This window comes from Tenrec ecaudatus, chromosome 3, assembly GCF_050624435.1.
Source record: "Tenrec ecaudatus isolate mTenEca1 chromosome 3, mTenEca1.hap1, whole genome shotgun sequence".
Lineage (NCBI taxonomy): Eukaryota > Metazoa > Chordata > Mammalia > Afrosoricida > Tenrecidae > Tenrec > Tenrec ecaudatus.
Genome location: NC_134532.1, coordinates 127,780,862 through 127,803,950, shown reverse-complemented (window position 1 = coordinate 127,803,950; position 23,089 = coordinate 127,780,862). Strand labels below are relative to the sequence as shown.

The following is a 23,089-nucleotide window of genomic DNA, read 5'->3' as shown; positions in this document are numbered from 1 at the left end:
GCACATGGTAGACAGATAATTTCTGATGCCTTAAATAAATTATGATACCTTTTTACAACTATAAAATATATGCTGTTGCATTATAGTATTATATATGAAATTAGAATGTTGCATACTGGATTATACTATTGTATTCGATATTGTAATATTATAATGTAATACTATCTAAATCCTTAGTAATACACTTATGTGGTTGAGAATAGTCCCTGGAGAAGGACATTCTGTTTAGTAAAGTGGAGGGAAGTGTAAAAGTGGAGGGCCCTGAGCAAGGTGGAGTGGCACAGTGCTGCAGCAAGGGGCTCCAGATTAAGAACAGTTGTGTGGAGGTGCATTTAGAGTCACTGTGTATCCTAACAACAACGCATACTGCAACGACTGAAAAACTATTCGTTTTTAATTTTAATCATAGATATTTGTTTAAGTTTCCTTGTAGTAATTTAAATTTCAGATCTAGTAGGTCACAGTTTTGTTTGATTTTTTTTAAAATACCAACTCAGAATATTTATATGCTGATTTTGTTTAATAGTAATTATATGCTGATTTTGTGTTTAATTTTGTTTGTTTTATCTCTCACATATATGAGAAAGTAGTCAAATATGTGACCATATTTTCCCCTTAGTTTTTAGTTACTTAATGAAATGCTTAATTAGGTAATTTTTAATTCTTTAAGTAGTTTATAAAATTTTACAATATATATTACCAAAAACCCACTACCATCGAGTTGATTCCGACTCCTAGCGGCCTATAGGACAGAGTAGAATGCTCCATAGGTTTCTGAGGCCATTAACTTACGTGAAAGCAGACTTCCTCATCTCTCACACCCAGAGCAGCTTGTGGGGTTGAACTGCCATCCTTTTGGATAGAAGCCCAGTGCTTAAACTAACTTACCACCAGAATCTCTTATAAAGATTGATGTCATCAAGGATTTCATTTTTCTTGCATCTGCAATCAGTGATCTTGGAAGCAGCAGTCAAGAAATCTAGTTTTTTATTGTATTGCATTGGCCACATCTACACACGACCTTTTAAAGTTTTAAACTGCCAAGGGGTGACTTTAAGAGCTAAGGTGCACCTGACCTAACCCATAGTTTTTTCCAAATACCTCATATTCCTATGAAAGCTCTTAAGGAAGCCTGGAGAAGAATCAATGTATTTGAATTATGGTGCGGGGGAAGAATATTGAAAGGATCCTGGACTAAGTGAACATATAGATCTGTCATGGAAGAAGTACAAAGGCCAGAGTCATCCTTAAAAGCAAAGATGGTGTGACTTTGTCTTACGTAATTTAGACTTATTATAAGAAAAATAAAGTCCCTTGAAAAGGACATTAAGCTTGGGAAAGTAGAAGAACAGCTTACAAGAAAAGGCCCTCAACAAGGTGGATTGACACAGCGACTGCAGCGCGCTCAAACATAGCACCAATTGAGAAGATGACACAGGCCCATTTGGTTGTATGTATATTAGTGGCAATCAGCTCAATGGCACCTAACAATAAATATCACATACAGAATTACACTGTACATACTATTACAACATTTATTTCCCCCTAATAATGCAATTAGGTAACCCATTAGTGCCAGGGTTATTTGGATAAACTTGATAATTACCGACTTAGAACCATGCGTTACTTCAAAGTTTATACATTAAATGAATAGTTAAAGAAGGAGGCTCTCACAACACTGTTAGTTTAGAGGACAGCTAGCAGCTTTGAATTTCTTGTTGCGTTTTATGGTGGCCAGTGGCATCTCTGGTATTGGAATAAATTGGATGGCGCTAGTTTCTTTAGATTCACTCAGTTATACAGGCCCCACTAGATGGCAACATGCACTGAAAGTGGGATAAGAGATTCCCACTAAGCACCAGGAAAGGAAAATGGATAGCTGGGTACTCTGTGTCTCATGAGTCATAATAGAGTTAAAGGAGAACTTGAGTTAATCTCTAAATAACTTCTCAATATTCTCATTGTGATGTTTATTGGCTTACTCATTATCCAGTTTAAATATGTCCCTTTACATTTAGTTTTTAGGTATGATTTTGTATAGATTATGAAATGGAACTAGTGCAACACTCGATGTATGGTCTTACTAAAGCTCAAAAACATACTTTATGACAAATGTCTTTTAAAGATAGACTGTTTTATCTATGGATGATTTTAGTGATAGTTTCAATATATTTGTTACAATTTAGTCACTGTGCTCTGTATGAATAACCATTTTTCTCTGTATGGTATTACAAACCTCTACAGAATAATGACGTAAGCATGGCTTATTCTGTGTCACTTTTCTTTTTCCCAGGAATTCACCTTCTACAACTCAGCCTCACTCAGAAGCCAAGTTAGCAGGGGCTGGGGGTTGGCAATTGACTGCTGAAACATCAGTTCACTCATACAGAAAATAACTGTGCCTTGGAAATGTTCCATACTTTGAAATTAACAGGGCTTGTATAATTTGTGTTCAAGCCATTATATTTTCCATGTGCATTTAAGAGTCACATGTCTTCATGTTTAAGAATGAGATCTCATGTTAAATAACTTAATTCCCTATACACTTCTCCTTCCAGCATGGACCAGATGGTCTCTGTCCTATTTTACAATGACTGGTAGAGAATCACGACAGTCTTTGATTGTAAAAAAGGCCCCAGTGACTCAGTTCTTAGGGGCTGATCCTCAGATTGTGGGGTAAAATAAAGAAAAGTTTTGCCTCTCTTTGAGTTCTGATTTCCAGATCTTTGAATTGATAGTTCCACCATTATTTGAAATCCTGAATCAAATCTACCAAGTAAAATATCTGTCTGTTCTATAGTTCTCTTAGAGGTTACTTGTGGTTTGATGTTAGAATGCTTCACTTTTTTGTTGTTCATAGTTTTTTTTTTAAACATTTTATTAGGGGCTCATACAACTCTTATCACAATCCATACATATACATACATCAATTGTATAAAGCACATCTGTACATTCTTTGCCCTAATCATTTTTTTCTTTTCTTTTTTTACATTTTATTAGGGGCTCATACAACTCTTATCATAATCCACACATATACATACATCAATTGTATAAAGCACATCCGTACATTCTTTGCCCTAATCACTCTCAAAGCATTTGCTCTCCACTTAAGCCCTCCGCATCAGGTCCTCTTTTTTTTCCCCCTCCCTCCCTGCTCCCCTCTCCCTCATGAGCCCTTGATAATCCACAGATTGTTATTTTGCCATATCTTTCCCTATCCGGAGTCTCCCTTCCTCCCCTTCTCTGCCGTCCATCTCCCTGGGAGGAGGTCACATGTGGATCACTGCCACCACCTATCTGTCAGTAGCAATTTGGATGGTGTTAGGATGCCAGACAGGCCAGCAGAACTTCCCAGCTAAGATGGACTAAGGAGAAAGGCCTAGCTATCTGATGATAAATAAAGCCAGTGGCATTCTATGGATCACGAAAGTCCGGTCTACAAGCAGTCGCAAGGATGGCACATAACCACACCAACGTTGTCTTCTTTTGCGCATGGGGTCACAATGGGTCAAGGGCCAACTCAGTGACAGAAAACTCCAACACAGCCTCTTTCTTTTTTTTATTCATTCATTGGGGGCTCGTACAACTCTTATGACAATCCATACAGCCATCCATTGTGTCAAGCACATTTGTACATGTGTTGCCATCATCATTCTCAAAACACTTGCTTTCTGCTTGAGCCTTGGGTATCAGCTCCTCATTTTCCCCCTCCCTCCCTGCTCACCCCTCCTTCATGAACCCTTGATAATTTATAAATTATCATTATTTTGTCTTATCTTACCCACTCCCTTCACCCACTTTTCTGTTGTCCATCCCCCAGGGAGGAGGCTATATGTAGATTCTTGTAATCAGTTCCCTCTTTCCACCCCACCTCCCCTCCACCTTCCTGGTATCCCCTCTCCCTGAGGGGTTCATCTGTCCTGGATTCCCTGTGTCCAGTTCCTATCTACCAGTGTACATCCTCTGGTCTAGCCAAATTTTTAAGGTAGAATTGGGATCATGATACTGGGGGCAAGGAAGCATTTAAGAAGTAGAGGAAAGTTGTATATTTCATCTTTGCTACAATGCACCTTAACTGGCTCATCTCCTCCCTGCAACCCTTCTGTAAGGGGATGCTCAGTTGCCTACAGATGGGATTTGGGTCCGCACTCCGCACTCCCCCTAATTCACAATGATATGATTTTGTGTTCTTTGATGCCTGATAACTGATTCCATTTACACTTCGTGATCACACAGGCTTATATGCTTGTTCCATGTGGGCTTTGTTGTTTCTCAGCTAGATGGCCCCTTGTTTATCTTCAAGCCTTTAAGACCCCAGACACTATATCCCTCTCTCTGAGCTGTAGCTTCAGTGCTGTCCTCTAAAGTAAATTCTTCTGGGGGAGGAGGGGCAGTTAACACAGCCTTCGTCAAAAAGACAAATTGTGTCTTAATTTTTCACATTCTATTTGCAAAGTGTTTTGGTACTGGATATGAAGAAGTGTGCAAAGGAGTTTGTCCCCATGTATTAACATTGATACTTGACTTAAAGAAGAAAAGGGGCTGCAAGACATTGTTAAATAGCAAGCAAACTACTGTGTATACTCTAGTATAAGCCAACCCAAATATCAGGTGAGGCACCTAATTTTACCGCAGAGCTGCATAAAAAATGCTGAAAAAGTCAGCTTATACACAAGTATATATGGTATACAAATGAGAGGGTTGAAAATGTTAAAAGGAGCAAGAGAACTTCAGGCTGGGGTGGTCAGGAGAAACTTTGGAGACATGTGGAACGCTTGTGAGCCTGGAGAAGTGGGACAGCGACGAAGAACACTGGAGGGGGAACCATGTAATTGGTTGGAGGTCATAGAGGTAGGCATTACTGTGGCATGTTAAAGAGACAGTGAGGAGCCGGGTAAGGCCATAGTGTTTAAGGCACAGACTTGTGAGCTTGACTGACTGAGCTTAACCTTCCTTTGCCTCAGATGCCTCATAAAATAATAAAAAGAAGATGCTAAATGTAACTATCATTGGGATATTGGAGGAATTTGAGGATAATGCCCTCAAATAGGAATTAATCATGCCTTCAAATAGACATTAATCGCTTCAAATAGTAATTAAGCGGGTAATTACTCAAGAAGTACAGTCTAAGTGAGCTCAGGGAGTAGATTTTCAGGATGGCTTATAGTTTATAGCAAGAGCTATAAATGGCTCCTAAGTAGGGAAATAAGATCAGTATAGTGTTTGGGGGAAATAATATAACCAGTTAAGACTGGTAGCTGAGTGGTTATTTTAACTGCCACACTTGAGGCATTTAAGACCAGAACTGAAGGGACAGATGTGAGAAACACTATGAAACCATGACTAGATTCTAGAAACTGACCATTAGGGACATGGAGGTCAAGCATTGTGCTTGGGTTAAGTGGAGTTTTCAGACACCTAGGAGCTTTTCATAAGATTGGTAATAGATACTTGAGAGGAATTCCATTTTAGATGTCATGAGTTTAATTCCAATTTAGGTGTCTTGAATTTATAGACAATAGGAGGATTTGGCTTGGAAATGCATAGCTGGCAAAACTCAAAAAACTCACAGCCATCAAGTCAGTTCTGACTCACAGCCATAGGACAAAGTAGAGCTGCCTTCTGTGGGTTTCTGAGGCTAAAAATCTGTACTGGAGCAGAAACTTCATCTTTTTTCCCTTGAAGAAACTGGTAGTTTCAAACAGCTGACCGTGCAGTTAGCAGCCCAGTAAGAGGAAGCACATGTCTAAGAGATGGGAAAAAAGAACAAATTTCTTACCAGCCCATCAAGTGCCACTTCTCAGATGGAGTGCTAGTCAGAGCACTTTAGGTGACATTCTAAGTGTTTATACATGTATAAGTATTTATACATGGTTAAATATATCAGTAGTTGCACACCATTTCAAACAGGCATTCTGGTGGAGGAGAATTTTATGGTCAATCATCCTACTTAATTTTGCCCATTACTAACTGCACTTTGAATAGGGATATTGTCAACACACTTATTTTCATATATACTGTTAATTTGTGTTATTTGTATGTTTTTTAAGCTGTTCCTTTTTTAACCTTTATAAATGTGTGCCTTTCCTTTTCCATTAGATTTTAATTTCCTGTTTGTAAGGAGCCATCCCTTTTGGGTCTGAATAATTCACACAGTTTTCAGTCAGACATTTACTGATTGACACTGGTTCACTTATTAATTCACTTTAGACACTATATTCATTGCTAGACTGCAGACTGAGTCATCGTTCCTGTCTTCAGGGAGCTAACAGTCTAAATAGAGAAGAAAAGATATGGAAATACATGGTAGGAACTAATAAAAACATTCACAGAAAATCGTGGTAACAGAGAAGAGAAGCATTTCATCTGGAGTAGGTCGAGGGGACAATGAGGAGAGTAGTTTAATGATGATTTTTGAAGGGAGTAACTTCTGGGATGAGTCTGAAAAAGGATTAGCAGAATAGCAGGAAGGAGGAGGAGAAGATGGCATCACTGGCAGCAGAGGCAGTTGATGCATAGACTCATTCACCGAGACAGGTGATACTGTTCGGTATGATGCCAGAGAAAGTGAAAGAAGGGACCTTGGAGGGACTTATGTGCAGTGCTTAGAAACATGGACTCTGTGCAGTGTCCAAGAAAAGGGAGGCCAGGTCCTTAAAGTGCTCGAAACAGAGTTATAATTGAGTTAGAACGTGACTGACTGTGGGAAGGATGACAGTTAGGGGCCAAGACATTTGGGTGGCTAGTTGAGGTGTGAGAAGATGAAAACCTAAACTGGGACTTTCAAGTAGGACTGGAGGGATAGACAAATTCAAGGAGTACTTGTGACATAAAACCAGCAGGACCTGTTATTACCAAAGTGGATAAGGACAGGAAGGATCGGAAATCATTGTTAGATTGGTAGCTCCTTTCCATGACTGCATGACTTGTTGCACAGAGTTAAGAATACAAGAAGAAAGATAAAGATGAGACTTTTTTCCTCTCAATAAGAGTTACAGACTCAAAAACCTACAGGGGCTGTTCTGCCCTGTCCTGTAGGCTGGCTATTGAATTAGAATTGCCTCCATGGAATTGAGTTTGGGGGTGGGAGGTGATGTGTTTGAATGATATATTTGAAGTTATAACTGAAATTAAGATTTAGCAAAGATGTCTAACCGACAGGACTTCAATATTCATCGTAACCTAACCTACCTCCTCTTGGAAGCCGAGGTTAACATTCTGCTTTTCTTACTATACCTTTAGTATACAGCTGTCAGGATCCTTCTCACTGTATGAAAATCCTAGATTCTTCTCTGTTCATCCCAGTGTGTGCCACACCACAAACCCAAAACTGAACACACTGGCATGCCAACACACAGTGCCCACGGAGGACCAGGACAATGCCCCTGTGGGTTTCCAGACTATAACTTTTAACAGGAGTAGAAAGCCTCATAGGTTGCCCATAAATAGGAGCAAGTGAGTTAATGATTTGGAAAGCATTTTTATGTGACTCGTTTTACTGGATTGACACAGTTGTTGCAAAAATGGGCTCAAGCATAACATGTGTGCAGATGATGCCTGACTGGACAGTGAGTGTTTCCTTCTGTCTTTCAACCCTCAGCACCTTCCTCTGGAAGAATCTCAAACAGTGTGGCTTCCTCAGGGGCAATAGCACCAGCCAACTCAACTGTGGGGCAACCCCAGCCAAGTGACCAGGATACTTTGGTGCAGAGAGCTGAGCACATTCCAGCAGGGAAACGAACTCCAATGTGTGCCCACTGTAACCAAGTCATCAGGTGGGTATATTGTGTATAGGAAGTTTCTGAATATGCACCATACCAATGTTGATCTCTCCTTTATCCTGGGAGATTTGAAATATTATCAATGAAAATATTCTTGCCATCTTTCTGTTTAATCCTTATTATTAACTTGTGTAAATATGAACATAAAATAACTTTGTTATTTTATAAAGTATAAAAGTGAGCACTTTAACTTAGATGGAAAAATAACTAGTAACTTTAGCCCTAGAAAAAAAAGATTGGATTTTCAAATACGTTTGGGTCCTGGATGTCATCAGTGGTTAATAAAATCAACTACTAACGAAAAGAATGGAGAAAGGCCTGATTATCTACTTCTGAAAAATCAACCATTAAAAACCCTGTGGTGCGCAGTTCAAACCCTTACACTCAGTAGGTTGCCGTGAGTTGGAATTGACCTGATGGCACCTGGGAAGATACTGCTGTCTTTGAGTCCTTTCATAAAGGCTTTGAGTATTAGAAAAGGTCATAGCCTGCTTCAGTAAAATATCTTTGCTCCAATCTCTTTTATTGTGTCTCAAGTTCCAGAGGGAAAAATAAAAAGCTCAGACCTGAAGTTGAGCATACTTATTCTGGCACTTACTTAAATCTCTTGAGTTTTTCTTAGTCAAAAACCTGTTGCCATCCAGTTGATTTCCAACTTACAGCAGCCATACAGGACAGAGTAGAACTGCCTTCAAGTTTGTGAGACTATAAATCTTCCTCCCGTGGAGCTCCTGGTTCAAGCCAATGACCTCTCAGTTAGCAAGCAACCAAACACTTAATTACTCTGTCACCAGATGTGTTAGTCTGGGTACTTTAAAGAAACAATTCCATAGAAACTCATCTATAAGAGAGAGTTTTATATAAAGGTTAAGTGCGCATCAAGAAAACATCCCAACCCAGTGCTGCCCAAGCCCACAAGTCCAACATTAACCCATATGTCTAACACCAGTCCACCAATCCACAAAGTCCTCTTCCATCTCACAAAAGCCGTGTCAGTGAATGTGTAAGCATCACAGCGCTGGCAGGGGTTTCACACGGCTGCTCCAGAACACAGGGCTGCATTGGGGTAGGTCCGTGTGGCTTCTCAGGGATGTCTTGCAGGAAGTGAGCCTTGCCAGCTGAAGCAGGGAACTGGCTAAGGCAGCTGCACCCTAGTTGGACCATCACAAAGCAAGAAACCCGAGAACTCGAAAGTCAAAACTCACAGAGCCATTTATCCCTCTGCCCTTCAATTAACCCCACATGTGTTTATCGGCCAGGTTGGCACAATAGGACTTTAATTAACTCACCAAGTCTCCTGTTTCTTCCTGGACTGTAATTGTATACAGGAGTAAAAAGTCCTGTGTTTTTCCCACAGAATGGCTGGTGATTTCGAATTGCCAACTTTGCTGATTGCAGTCCAATGGGTCACTACTACGCCTTCGAAGGGCCCATGTTTCTCACTATGAGTGGTTTTAAAAAATTATTAGGAGACCTAGTCCCCTCCTTGTCCATGGGGTACACCTTCTAAGAGCTCCATAGGATGCCTGAAAATGAGATAGTTCCAAACCCTATCGACCCTGTTTTTTTTAATATGTGTGTATATATATCTCTGATAAACTGATTTATAAAATGGGCACAATAAGAGAATAATAAGAAGTAACACTACAACAAAATAATTACTAACGACAATAACAATCACTGGAGCACCTGCACTGTGCTATGTGGCTGTCTCTCTCACAGCTGAAAGGCGGGCAGCATAGCATACACAGCATAGAGCCCTGGGGAAAGGATGATCCACGGCCCAGGCAACTCAGTGCAGGATGACACAAAGTCTCATCGTGCTGCTCAAAATGCCATGCAGATTTACGAATTGGAATAGTTTATTTCTGGAATTTGTATTTAATGTCTTTGAACTACATTTGACCATGGGTAAGTGAAGCCAAGGAACATTTGCATAGATGTAAATGTTGACTGCAGGAATTCCACCAAAAAGTCCTATTGCCTGTTTGTCAGCCATTGCATATAGGCTGCAATGGAGCCTTTAAAGTGCTTCCCAAGCTCTCCTGCATTTTATTTGTCCTGTTGTTATGAAAATAACTGAAATAGTGGCCACTTTTAAGTTGACTGAGTTGACAAATTGCATTTTCCATCCTTCATTGTATATGTTTTGTGTAGCATAGTGTTTCTGAGTGTGATAACTTAGATACATCAAGAAGCTATCTTAAGAGCCTGACATCAGAGTAACATAGCATGTTCATGGACACTTACTAAGAAGAAGTTCTAAGAAAATTGAAAACTGCATTGGTGGAGAACAAGCCAGGAAAGTTGGACCAAGGAATTATTTTCCCATTATGATAAGGCACGTGTTCATTGTCCTCGTGGTCATGAGAGCTGTCTTGAGGATTTCATTGGGAAACCTTACCCCACCCACCCTCTATCCTAGATCTTGCTCCTTTAGGTTTCTTTTGGTTCCCAAAACTCAAACTCAGAATATTTAAAGGAACATGTGCCCTAACATCTGGCTTCTAAGGAACATCCTGGCTGTACTTCTTCGAAAATAGATTTATTTGTTCTTTTTGCAGCCCACGGGGTGTTCGCTATGCTTCACCAGCACCATAATTATAATGCATAATGCATTGATTTTTATTAGGTCTTGCTTATCAGTGCCCAACTTTCACGTGCATATGATGCAATGGAGAGTACCATGACTTGGGTCAGGCGTACCTTAGTTCTCAAAGTAACATCCTTATTTTTCATACTTTTAAGGAGGTCTTGACCAGCAGGTTTACCTATGGCAATGCATCATTTGATCTCTTGATTGCTGCTTCCATAAACATTGACTATTAATCCAAACAAGACGAAATCCCTGGCAACTTTAGTCTTTTCCCTTTTTTACCATGATGTTACCTTTTGGTCCAATTGTGAGAGTTTTGATTCTCTTTACCTTAAGTTGTAATCCATACTGAAGGCTGCCATACTGAAAGGCTCCTAAACCTATTATTCATTAAATACATCAATAACACAGTACATACTCGATTAAAAATAGAATAGCTTTTTAACAAGGTACACTATGCTTGTAACATTTCGTATATTTATAAAAAACAATGGGACCAATAGTTCCGGGGGGACATGGGAGAGGGGGAGGTGGGGGAAAGGTAGTGGTGTTAACAAACCCAGGGACAAGGGAACAACATGGAATCAAAATTGGTCGTGAGGAGGGTGTGGGAGACCTGGTTGTAGGGCATGATCAAGGGTAATATAACAAAAAGGAATTGCTGAAACCCTGGTGGCGACTGAGTATTATAGTGGAACAGGAGGAAAGTCAAGGGAAATAGAGGAAAGAGCTGGGAGGCAAAGGGCATTTATAGAGGTCTAGATAAAGACATGAATATATGCAAATATATTTATATATGAGGTTGGGGAAATATATCTATGTGCCTATATTTATAGATTTAGTATTAAGGTAGCAGAAGGACATTGGGTCTCCACTCAAGTACTCCCTCAATGCATGAATACTTTCTTCTATTAAATTGGCACTCTATGATGCTCACCTTCCCGACACAACCGCAGAAGACAAAGTGGGTGAATAAGCATATGTGGTGAAGAAAGCTGATGGTGCCCCGCTATCAAGAGATACAGCTTCTGAGGTCTTAAAGGCTTGAAAATAAACAAGCGGCCATCTAGTTAAGACGCAACAAAGCCCACATGGAAGAAGCACACCAGCCTGTGTGACCCCGAGGTGCCAAAGGGATCAGGTTTCAGGCATCAAAGAACAAAAAATCATATCATTGGGTGCACACCTCCATGGTATGATCGCTGAAGACAAATGTGTGCATAAGCAAATGTGGTGAAGAAAGCTGATGGTGCCTGGCTATCAAAAGATATAGCACCTGAGATCTTAAAGGCTTGAAGCTAAACAAGCGGCCATCTAGCTCAGAAGCAACAAAACCCACATGGAAGAAGCATACCAGCCTGTGCGATCATGAGGTGTTGAAGGGATCAGGTATCAGGCATCATGAGAACAAAAAATCCTATCATAGTGAATGGGGGGGGTGGGGGGGGAGCACAGAGTAGAGACCCAAAGCCCATTTGTAGGCCACTGGAGTTCCCCTTTTAGAGGGGTGCCAGTGGGAGACAAGCCAGACAGGGTGTAATGTAGCAATGATGAAAAATACAACTTTCTTCTAGTTCCTAAATGCTTCCTCCCCCCACCATCATGATCCCAATTCTACCTTGCAAGTCTGGCTAGACCAGAGGATGTACACTGGTACAGGAACCGGAAACACAGGGAGTCCAGGGTGGGTGATCCATTCAGGACCAGTGGTGTGAGTGGTGATACTGGGAATGTAGAGGGAGGGTGGGTTGGAAAGGGAGAACCGATTACAAGGATCTACATGTGACCTCCCTGGGGGACGGACAACAGAAAAGGGGGTGAAGGGAGACATCGGACAGGGCAAGATATGACAAAATAATAATTTATAAATTATCAAGGGTTCATGAGGAAGGGGGGAATGGGGAGGGAGAGGGAAAATGAGGACCTGATGCCAGGGGATTAAGTGGAGAGCAAATGTTTTGAGAATGATGAGGGCAATGAATGTACAAATGTGCTTTACACAATTGATGTATGTATGGATTGTGATAAGAGTTGTATGAGCCCCTAATAAAACTAATAATAAAAAGAAAAAATATATAAAAAATAAACAAGCAAACACATAAATATATAAAAAAATCAAAAGCAAAAACCAAAGTTTATGTTACCCTACCTTCTATGATACCTTCTTATGTTACCACCTACTTAAAAAAAAAACAGATCTAAGGACTTTTCAAGAAATTGAATCATAATGCAATGTTTTGTAACCTGACAGTATAGCAAGGCTATCTTTCTATTAGAAAAGATGGATCCAGTTTTTCGTGGGTTTTTTTTTTTTTGGTGCCTACACAGTGTAACATAGGAATGTTCTTTAAGTTATTTAGTTATATTTGATTCCTGGGAATTAAAGTGGCTTCTAACGTTCAAGTATTATAAACAATGAGTTGTAGGTTACTCATACAAATATTTCCTCTGTAAAAATCACTGTAGGTGGAATTGTTGGATCATTGTACCCAAGATACACTTGTTTTAAATTTATATTTTAAATATTATGAGAAAACTTTCTACTCTCAACAAATTATTCATTATTAGAGATACCAATTTTTAAATTTTTCTATAAGTTCCAGTAGGGGATTATGGCCTCATAGTAATATTAACTAAACCCTAACTGAACTGCCATCAAGTTGATTCTGATTCAAAGCAACCCTACAGAACAAAGTAGAACTGCCCTTGTAGGTTTCTGAGTCTGTAAATCTTTATAGGAATAGAAAGCCTCTTCTTTCTCCCATGGAGCAGCTGATGGTTTTCAGCTGCTGACCTTGAAGATGTTTACTATGTAGGTATCTGGGGGTCCAAAGGATACACTCTAGCCTGACTCTTCTCTCATGCAGGCAGGGAGGCTTCAACTCCTGCTTCTAAGAAGGCTGATTATATACCCAGCAGAGTGGAGATCACAATTAACCGTGTTAGCCATCACTCACAACTGAATCATAATACTATCAGTATCTCTACCCACCGAAAAATGAAAGTAATTTGATGGCTGTAGCTAGATGAGCCATATTAAATAATTCAGTATGTTACAGTTTAGAAAACATTGTTTCTATAATTTAGCGACCCTTTAGTTTCCTGGGCTTTTGTTTAAGGATAATATATTCTGGGCAAAAGTGCCTTTTTTTGATAATCAATATTTAATGTCTCCTTAGCACATACCAAAGGTTATGCTATTAATTCAACCTTCTTTCCTATTTAATTCTCATCATGAGCCTATGAGATACTTGTTGTTGGTACCTCCATTTCAGTGAGGACATTGAGACAGGGAAAGTGACATACATGCCTGAAGTCATAGAAGTAGTATACAACAAAATTTCGAATTGGAGCAATGTCTTATAACTTGTAATTTTATCCTTATTTTTCTTTTTTTAATTTTTATTTAATCATTTTATTGGGGCTCATACAATTCTTACCACAATCCATACATACATGCATTGTGTCAAACACATATGTACATTTGTTGTCATCATCATTCTCAAAACATTTGCCTTCTATTGAGCCCTTAATACCTGCTGCTCATTTTCCCCCTCCTTCCCGCCTTGTTTTTCTTGCAGCCAAGTGTTTATAACATTATAAACTCAAAACTTAACTGCCATGGACTCAATGTTGACTCATAGTGACCCTACCACCCAACTGCCCATGGGTGCCGAGACTAACAGTTTACAGGAGTAGAAAGCCCAGTCTTCCTCCTCCAGAGCTGCTGGTGGTTTCCAACTGCAGACCATGAGATCACAACCCGAAGCGTAACCCACCACCAGAGCACCTTTATACTATTACAGAAATATGAGAATGGAAATATAGAATTCTAAATCAATGATTTCAATATATAAAAATAGCAATGAAATTTATGTTAACATCAAAGATATTTCCTCAATAAAATTTTGAGCTCCTTGGCTCAAATACATTCAATATAGAACTGTTAATATTAAAGATAGCAGCTCTGTATTCAACTTTCTATTTGGTATCATGCTAAGGAGTTTAAAATTTTATTTTATTCAGTCTTCAAAAATCATAAGGAAGTGGATATTTTTGCTATGCCCATTTTACTGTGGTTTTAATTGTTTTTCCCAAAGTCACAAAGCTGTTTATGTGCTAGAGTCAGGACTGGAGGCATAGGTCTTTTTTATTTTAAAACACATTTCACTTACTCATTAAATATTTATTGAGGGTCCTTGTATGTCTAAGACCTTGTTTTATGCCCTGAGTTATAATAGTAAATAATACATTAAACAACTGTGTTTTAGAAAACAGACTAAGAAACTATTGTAACTTTAAGTTACAGTGTCTGGATAGTTGGATTTAATGTGATATTTAGGAGCACTGATAGCATGGTGGGTTATGTATTGGGTTGCTATCCAAGTGCTCAGCAGTTTGAAACCCACCAGATGCTCTGTGGGGGAAAGATGAAGCTTTCTACTTCCATAAAGAACTAGTGTTGGTATCACACAGCGACAATTCTACTCTGTCCTACAGGGTCCCTTGAGTCACAGTCAACTCAGTGATAGTAATTCTTTTTAAGTATCTCGTTCTAAGAATTTTAACTTTTTCATATACAAAGTTAGGTATTTATGTAAAAATTCCATAATATGTAAATCAGGAAAAATGTTTCCGAAAACTCAAGCTAATGTGATAATGTGGCCATGTACATATCTTTATAACATCTGAGTGTATAAATAAGAAAGAGTGTTAAGTGGAGAGCAAATGCCTTGAGAATGATTGGGGCAGGGAATGTATGGATGTGCTTTATACAATTGATGTATGTATATGTATGGATTGTGGTAAGAGTTGTTGGAGTCCCTAATAAAATGTAAAAGAAGAAAAGAGAAAAAAATGATTAGGGCAAAGACTGTACAGATGTGCTTTATACAATTGATGTATGAACTGTGAAAAGAATTGTATCAGCCCCAATAAATTGTTAAAAAAAAAAAAAAAAAAGAAAGAGTGAAGTAGGTAACACAGCTTGCATGGATAAAAGTTCTTAACCTCTTTTAGGAAATGGCCTTGAATTCCCATGTCCAGATTCCCATCTGATTCAGGAATAAGCAAGCACTCATGTATCATTTGTGTGCCAATGCTTTGCCCCACAACATGGCATGTGTTGTTTGTTTACAACATTAGCCCTTGTACCAAAGGCTATGCCTGGCACATATCCTTACATTTAATAAATATATGTTAAGTTGATCAATGAACTTTAAGAAACTATTTATATTGATACTGGTATTGTTGTTTTTGTTAGGTCCCATCAAGTTGGCTCCAAGCAATAGTGACCCTATGCACAACATTACAAAACACTGCCCAGTCCTGCACCGTCCTCACAGTTGTTCCTGTGCCTGAGCCCACTGATGCAGCCACTGTGTCAATACACTTCATTGAGGTCCTTCTTCTTTTTTGCCATCTCTCCACTTTACCAAGTGTACACTGCTGCCACATTGAAATTATATCCCACTTCTCTTACTATATGTATCGCCCTGGTGGTATAGTTGATAGGTTTGGGGCTGCTAACCCAGAGGCTGGCAGTTCAAAACCACCAGTTGCTCCGTGTGAGAAAAAGGAGGCTTTCTGTTCCCGTAAAGAATAATAGTCTCAGAAATCCACAGGGCCAGTTTTACCTTGTCCTATAGGGCTGCTATGAGTTGATATTAACTCAATAGCAGTGAGTTTGGTTTGGGTTTCTTAGAATCCTATTTCTTGCTTTAACCCAAAACTCTTTTCTGTTGTATTGATTTTAACTCATAGTGGTACTATGAGTCGACTACATCGTTATATTTCCAATATAGTAATCCACTGAAGCAGACTGCCCCATATTTCTTCTGTGGAACAGCTGTGGTGGGATTTGCATACCAGGGCTCCATAATAGAGCTACAAGAAATTGAATTTTGGCAGTAACCAGAAGAGCTTGCAAGAGGACCCCGATCTCCTACTGGGAACTGCAGCTTAGAGTAGCAGTCACTCAGCTCTTTCAGTGGCTTTGTGCAGAGTGTATCTTTTTTCATGCTTTTACTTTCAACTGACATGCTGAGTCTAAAATGAGCTTCTTACAGGAAGTATGTACTTGCATCATAGTTTCTATCCCTTCTTAAAACCTTTGCCATTTTATTACAAGATTTAATCCATTTACATTTAAATGAAAAAAGAATCAAGGTTGTTAGTGACAGTGAGGGTGGAAACGGAGGCACTCAAGTTTGAGGAGAAAATAAATGAATGAATAAACAAATAAAATGTCTTTCTAAGATAGGGGGGTTATAAACTTCCCAGCAGACGTTTAACATTACCAAGAACTCAACTGCAGTTAGATTAGGAATTTTTGAATGATTGGAGTATTCCCTGCAAATAACATTCATCTATTCAGCTGTAGTCGATGTTATCTAAGCATAGTAGCTTATGAAGCAAAGCCCTGGTGGCATAGTGGTTACTCATCGGGCTGCTAATTCTAAGGTCAGCAGTTCAAAACCACCAACCACTCTGCTGGAGTAAAAGGAAGCTTTGCAGTGTGTGAGTAGTTTATGTTGACATGAGAGATTGGCAAAAGAACCAAGAAAGTTTGCAAGGGAGCATTCATCCACTGCCACCAGAGCTGATTCCGCCTGCTTCAGTAACCCTAATATGGAAAGAAAAAAGACTAATTGTCTTAGCTCTTTCAAAGGTGTCAGTTAATACCACTTTCTTTGGCTCTTGTCCTTTTTATTTGCTATTATGGTTAAGCATATTTGACTGTGCTTTTTTATTCTCTGTGCATTTATTATTGAGCAAATCATGTATGCCTTCAAATACCAAGCTATATAAATGGTAGGTCTCAAATCTTATTAAATTCAGCATTTTAAAGGACTAAAAGCAAAGAAGATACTCACTGAATATGTAACTTTTTTTTTTTACGGTTCCACATTGAAGAGGTTGGGCATAATCTACTAGAAATGCAGAATTAAGGGCTTCAGAATTAGGGTGTTTCCCAACTTTAAGAGGAGGGCTGTTAATATTTCTTCCTTCCAGACTTGTCAATCTTGAAAGATGGTCACTGTGTTTTTCAGCTCCTTTCACTCTTTCCTGCATGTATCTTTACCTATAGGTGGGCATCTTATATTAGAGTGAGTTACCTTTTCCAGTTCACTCTATTCCTTTGTTGTGTTTTTCTTGGACTCTTTTCTCATGCCAGGCCCTTGCATAAAGTTGACTAAAACAGAGCACTGGTTTATCCATTTTTATTATTTTTGTCTGTATGTATAATTATGGTAAATAGATGAACAGATGAATTTTTGTTTTTTAGCACATTAGTTGCTTTTCATGGCGCTTTGGAAGACTTGCTTTATTTCACTGCAGTCACTTTGGGTAGAATGAAATTCTAATGTGCAGTGAGTTGGCTTTGGGGGGAGCCCAGCCTTACAGGTGACCAGCCACATGATCTTCAAAAGGTTGACTAACCTTTCTGATAGCTCCTCATCTGTATAATCAAGTTGACTTCTGTCATAGTTATTGCGAGAACTAATACGGAGGGGAAGCACGCAGGGAGCATATGGAAGTTGAATCCGTGCTAGTCTGTGCTTGTTGACATGTGCCATTTCTTTCATTTTTCTACTTTCTTTTTCTCTAAACTCTTCATTGCCATTCTTCCCTAATCTTCCTTCCCTTTCCTTCTTTTTTTCCTTCTTGGTGTAAATCTCACGAAGATAAACAGGGCAAAAAAGCTCCATGCCATAGCTCTTTTCTCTCAGCCAATGAAATGCTTCAGCTCCCTCCCCTCCCTTCATTTGTCAGTCAACAAGTATTTTGTGAGGGCTCCTAGGACACAGAAGTACTGCAAGAGATAGCTGACTACTTAATTCTACTTTGCAGTTATCCAAGCCTGTTGATCCAGTCCAGACAAATGGAAACCCAATCCTTCCTGGAACAAGAAGAACTTCTTCAGTGTTAATCCTTTGTTAATGAATTTGTTAAATTAGTCTCTGCAGACACTGAGAGTACTTAATTTTGTTGTTTAATCTGTACATAACTTTAAGTATATTGTAAAGAAAGATGCTCTTTCAGCTGAGCTGAGGAGTGTCAAATGAGGCTAAAATTTGTGCTGAGCATGTGTGATTAAAGAAGGACATATGGCTGGGACCAAGGTGCTTTAAACTTAGTTCTTTTAAAGGTGCAGAAGCAGTTGCTTTACTGTCTGAGGGTACTTTAATTATCCAGATTTGATAAAAGTGCTGATGAAGTATGTTTCAAGTATCTGCTCAATATAACGTAATGTAACATATTTCTCCATAGTATACTTTATTCCAGAAACTTAAAAATATAATACACAAAATATAAGGTCAGCTTTTAAATTATAAAATGGGCAAAAGAAAAGTTACTATCACAGATGGGCCCATTAAAATAGAATCTGGCATTGAGCTTGGGCAATACCTAGCCATGATCCATATTCTTGTTAGACTATACATTTGGCTGTACGGCTACCAAAACAGAACGTTGATTTTGCAGTTTACTATGCAATGTTGGATAAATGAACCTTTTGCTTTGGAGAAATGAAACTATTCCTATTACACAGACCTGATCCAGGTATTTCATGAGAAAATGACCCTAAATGGAAAGCAATCTGTGAATTGTGTAGTGCGATTTCCTAGTAAACGGAACCCCATGGACAGACCTTGCGGGGTAAGCATTGCACAGCTAAATGGTAGGTTGTGGCGGTCCAAACCTACCAGCTGCTCCAGAAGAAAAAGAAGCCATCTGCTCCTGAAGTGATTTACAACTTCGGAACCCTCTATAGAGCTGGAGTGAGTTGGAATCGGTGTGAGAGCAGTGGGTTGATTTCCTATTAAGGAGCCCTGGTCGTGCAGGGTATGGCTACTAACCAAAAAGATGGTCTTCAAATCCTCCCAATGCTCCACAAGAGAAAGAGATGGCAGTCGACTTCCTTAAAAGTTAAAGCCTTGGGGTCACTGATGTCAGAATCAACTCAACAGCAACGGGTTTGCTTTATTTAGTTTGGTCTCACGCACTGCCGTCACTCTAGGACAGGGTAGAACCGTCTTGATGGGTTTCTAAGACTAACTCTTTACAGGAATAGAAGTCCTGTCTTTCTCCCTTTCAGCAGCTGGTGGTTTTAAACTGCTGGCCTTGGGATTGTAGCCCAATGCATAACCGCTAAGCCACCTGGGTTCTTTTTAGTCTGGTATTTTCTGTTAGAGAATTGATGCATTTAATTAATGGTATTGACAGAAATGTTAAATATACCCTGGACTTCCAGAAGAACAAACAAATCTTAGAAAACATACAGCCAGAATACTCCTTAGCCACAACGATGGGGAGATTCCATCTCATGTATTTCAGACATGTATTTAGGAGGGATCCGTCTCTGGAGAAATACACCTTGTTTGGGAAAATAGAGTGTCAGTGAAACAGAGGACTACCCTCAATATGATGGGTTGACACAGTGGCTCCAATGATGGGTTCAAGCACAGGGACAACGGTGAGGATGACACCGGACGAAGAGTCATTTTGTTTGTTATACCGAAAGTCAGTATGAGTCAGAACCAACTCCAGAGTAACTATCAAGAACCATTTGCCTTAGGAGCCATCACTGCAGATCACAAGGTTCTCCCACTGGTCACGGTGCGTCCAAGGAATCATTCTGTAAAGGGTCTCAGTCCCACTGTGCTGTGACACACAGAACCCAAGTCTGTGTTGACCTGACTTGATTCTGACATATTTTAGAGAATCTGGAAAATGGTTTGTAGGTTTCTTAATCAGTTGGTTCTTTCTTTTTAAAAAAGATCATTTGATTGGGGGGGGGGGGTTCTTATAACTATTATAGCAATTCATACATCAGTGGTATCAAGCATAATTGTACATATGTTGCCATCGTTATTTTCTAAATGTTTACTTTCTATTTGAGACCTTGATATCAGCTCCTTTCTCCTCTCTCCCACCTCCCCAGTGACCCCTGGGTAAATTATAAATTACTATTTTCATATCACACCGACCACTGTCTCTCTTCCCCCATGAATCAGTTCTTAAAAGTCTTTTTCAGATGAACATAATTTGAGCTCATTGGACAGAAACTAATTGGAATTAATACTAAGCTGAAGTACAGACTATGTGCAGGGAGGCAGGTAAAGGATGGCAAGAAAATAATTTTTGCGTACCCCAAAGGAATATTTTTATAATCATGAGATCTTCCTAATTGCCTGAATCTTGCAGAATTAGGTGCTGGTTCTGAATAAGCATCAATGTGTTTTGCTATGGATTTATTTGTCTAAAATAAGTATTAATAGACATTGTCATAGAAAAAATATGCTGTGACTATGTGATACTCATTGTGATTTTCCTTATTAACAATCTGCCTAAAAGTTGGGTACCATGTACTTACTAATAGAACTTACCACGTGGCCTTTTAATGATGAAAATTGAGGCTAATGAGATCAAAGATAGAATAACAGTTGACTGGAGCAGTAAACTAGGAATCAGGAACTTCTGTTCTAGCCTGAACTCAGTGATTTTATGATTCTGGTCATATCTTTTGAGCACACTGCATCTCGGCTTTCCAACTGTGAAACAGCTCAGAAGACCTGCCCTGGTCTATCTCACAGGAATGTTGCATGGACAAATTAGATAGTTTAAAAGTGCCCCGGAGGTAAAGCCACTCTATGAATAACATTTAGTGTGATATAGTGACTGAAAAGTAGGTTACAGAGACTAGAATGGTTTATCTCTGTGGACCTCCTGAGTAGATAAAATTTCATATTGGATTCCTGTCAAGCAGACCAAACACATCTCCTTAATTCCTGACTGTGTCATATTTAAGGGGGAAAAACCTCTTTACCAATATTTACTGCCTTGATACCAATGTGTATTCAAGACTGATCATGTTTGAATGAAATAAAATCTGCTTCCAAATACTTCCAACAATCCATACTATCTAATTTACTGTTTTTCTAGTCATTTTGAGGAGGGTGTGAATTTGATGTGCTTATTGATTGAAAAATTCGGGGGCTTGCAAAAGTTTGTGGCAAAATTCCATTATCTTTTCTTTCCATTTTCCCAAGACATTCATACACATTTGAAACAGTGTATAGGGAAGAGAAAATTACTAGAGGATTGATTATCTCAGTTAATGATGATCACCGCTTTTAAGCCTGACTTTACCAAGTAGATTTTTGTGGTGGTCATTTTATGGAACGAGCAAATTCTGATCCTTGACGTTACTTGTGTGTTATTTCTGGTTACTTCCATTTTTGGCAGTCACTTTTTGTCATGGCAAATATCCTCATGCTTAATCCTAGCTATCTCACAGATAGAGACACTCATTGCAGCTTGGTAAGACATTTGATGGCATTACCCATTGGGATGCTAACCATAAGGTCAGCGGTACAAACCACCAGCCACTCCATGGAAGAAAGATGAGGCTTTCTGCTCCCAGAAAGAGTCACCGTCTCAGAAGCACCAGGGCCAGTTCTACCCCATTGTATAAGGCTGCTATGAGTTGGAATCAACTCGGTGGCAATGAGAGGGTACATTTGATGATGATCAAATCACCCTAGAGAAAGAAGCACAGGAGGAAATAACCTTTCTTGAAAGAATCCTTTAATCAGCGGTTCTCAACCTGTGGGTCACGACCCTTTTGGGGGTCGAACGACCCTTTCACAGGGGTTACCGATTCATAACAGTAGCAAAATGACAGCTATGAAGTAGCAGTGAAAATAATGTTATGGTTGGGAGTCCCCACCACGAGGAGCTGCATGAAAGGGTCACGGCTTTAGGAGGGTTGAGAACCGCCGCTGTAAATGTTCTTTCTCTGTTGCATTCGCTTCTCACGTAAAGGCAGAGACTTTCTGTAAAAATTTAGTGTCCCAGTGCTCAGTTCTTGAGGAACAGAGTTGAGCCAATATACGGAAAAGAGGTTCTATCTAGGCTAAGTTTAGAAGGGTTTATTCCTATGCCAACTTATCTCCTTTTCTCTGTTACAGGGGACCATTCCTGGTGGCACTGGGGAAATCTTGGCACCCGGAAGAGTTTAACTGTGCTCACTGCAAAAATACTATGGCCTACATTGGATTTGTAGAAGAGAAGGGAGCCCTATATTGTGAGATGTGTTACGAGAAATTCTTTGCTCCTGATTGTGGTCGATGCCAAAGGAAGATCCTTGGAGTAAGTACTGGAATGGAAGGGTTTTTCATTTGAGTGAGTTTTAGGACAGCATAGCTTTTTTGTTAACAGCACCCTTTGAATCCTCTCTTCTTTTTTATTTTCTTCTTGCTCTTTCCCCCCTCAGCTTTCACCACTATGGAGTTACTGTGAGGCATAACTAAGTGGACTCCTGTAGGAGTATATCACACTCATGGGTTAGGTTGTCTTTGGTTTTGTCTTCCTGAGTGCTTGGCTTGTCTGGTGGAAGTCTGGCCACTGTGTGGGAAAAATAATTTACTGTGCGTGTGCTCCCTCAGCAGGTCCCTGTTTGCTCAGTAATGAGGCGCTCACGGAGGACCACACGCGTCAGTTCTCGCACAGCTGACACCTATGCTGCTTTAAATTAAATTCCAGAGCTTTTTAGCAGCAGCATTTCCCCCTTGTCAGGGTTCAAGTATAGGACACATATCTCATGAAATATATAAAATGTGAAACTTATAAATGGTATGTTTTTCTTAAATATATATATATAATGTTTAAAAATATAACCTCAGTTTTATGAGCTTGCACATGTGGT

General features: G+C 39.4%; 1 protein-coding gene across 4 annotated transcripts in view; it reads left to right on the top strand.

The window, feature by feature from the left end:
* PDLIM5 (PDZ and LIM domain 5) overlaps positions 1–23,089 on the top strand; it is a 215,229-nt gene that overhangs the window by 173,236 nt on the left and 18,904 nt on the right. For all 4 annotated transcript variants that reach the window (XM_075544009.1, XM_075544008.1, XM_075544007.1 and 1 more), the window contains 2 exons: positions 7,601–7,775; positions 22,353–22,533. In XM_075544009.1, the coding sequence (XP_075400124.1) occupies positions 7,601–7,775; positions 22,353–22,533 (356 nt within the window). The remainder of the gene's footprint in view (positions 1–7,600; positions 7,776–22,352; positions 22,534–23,089) is intronic.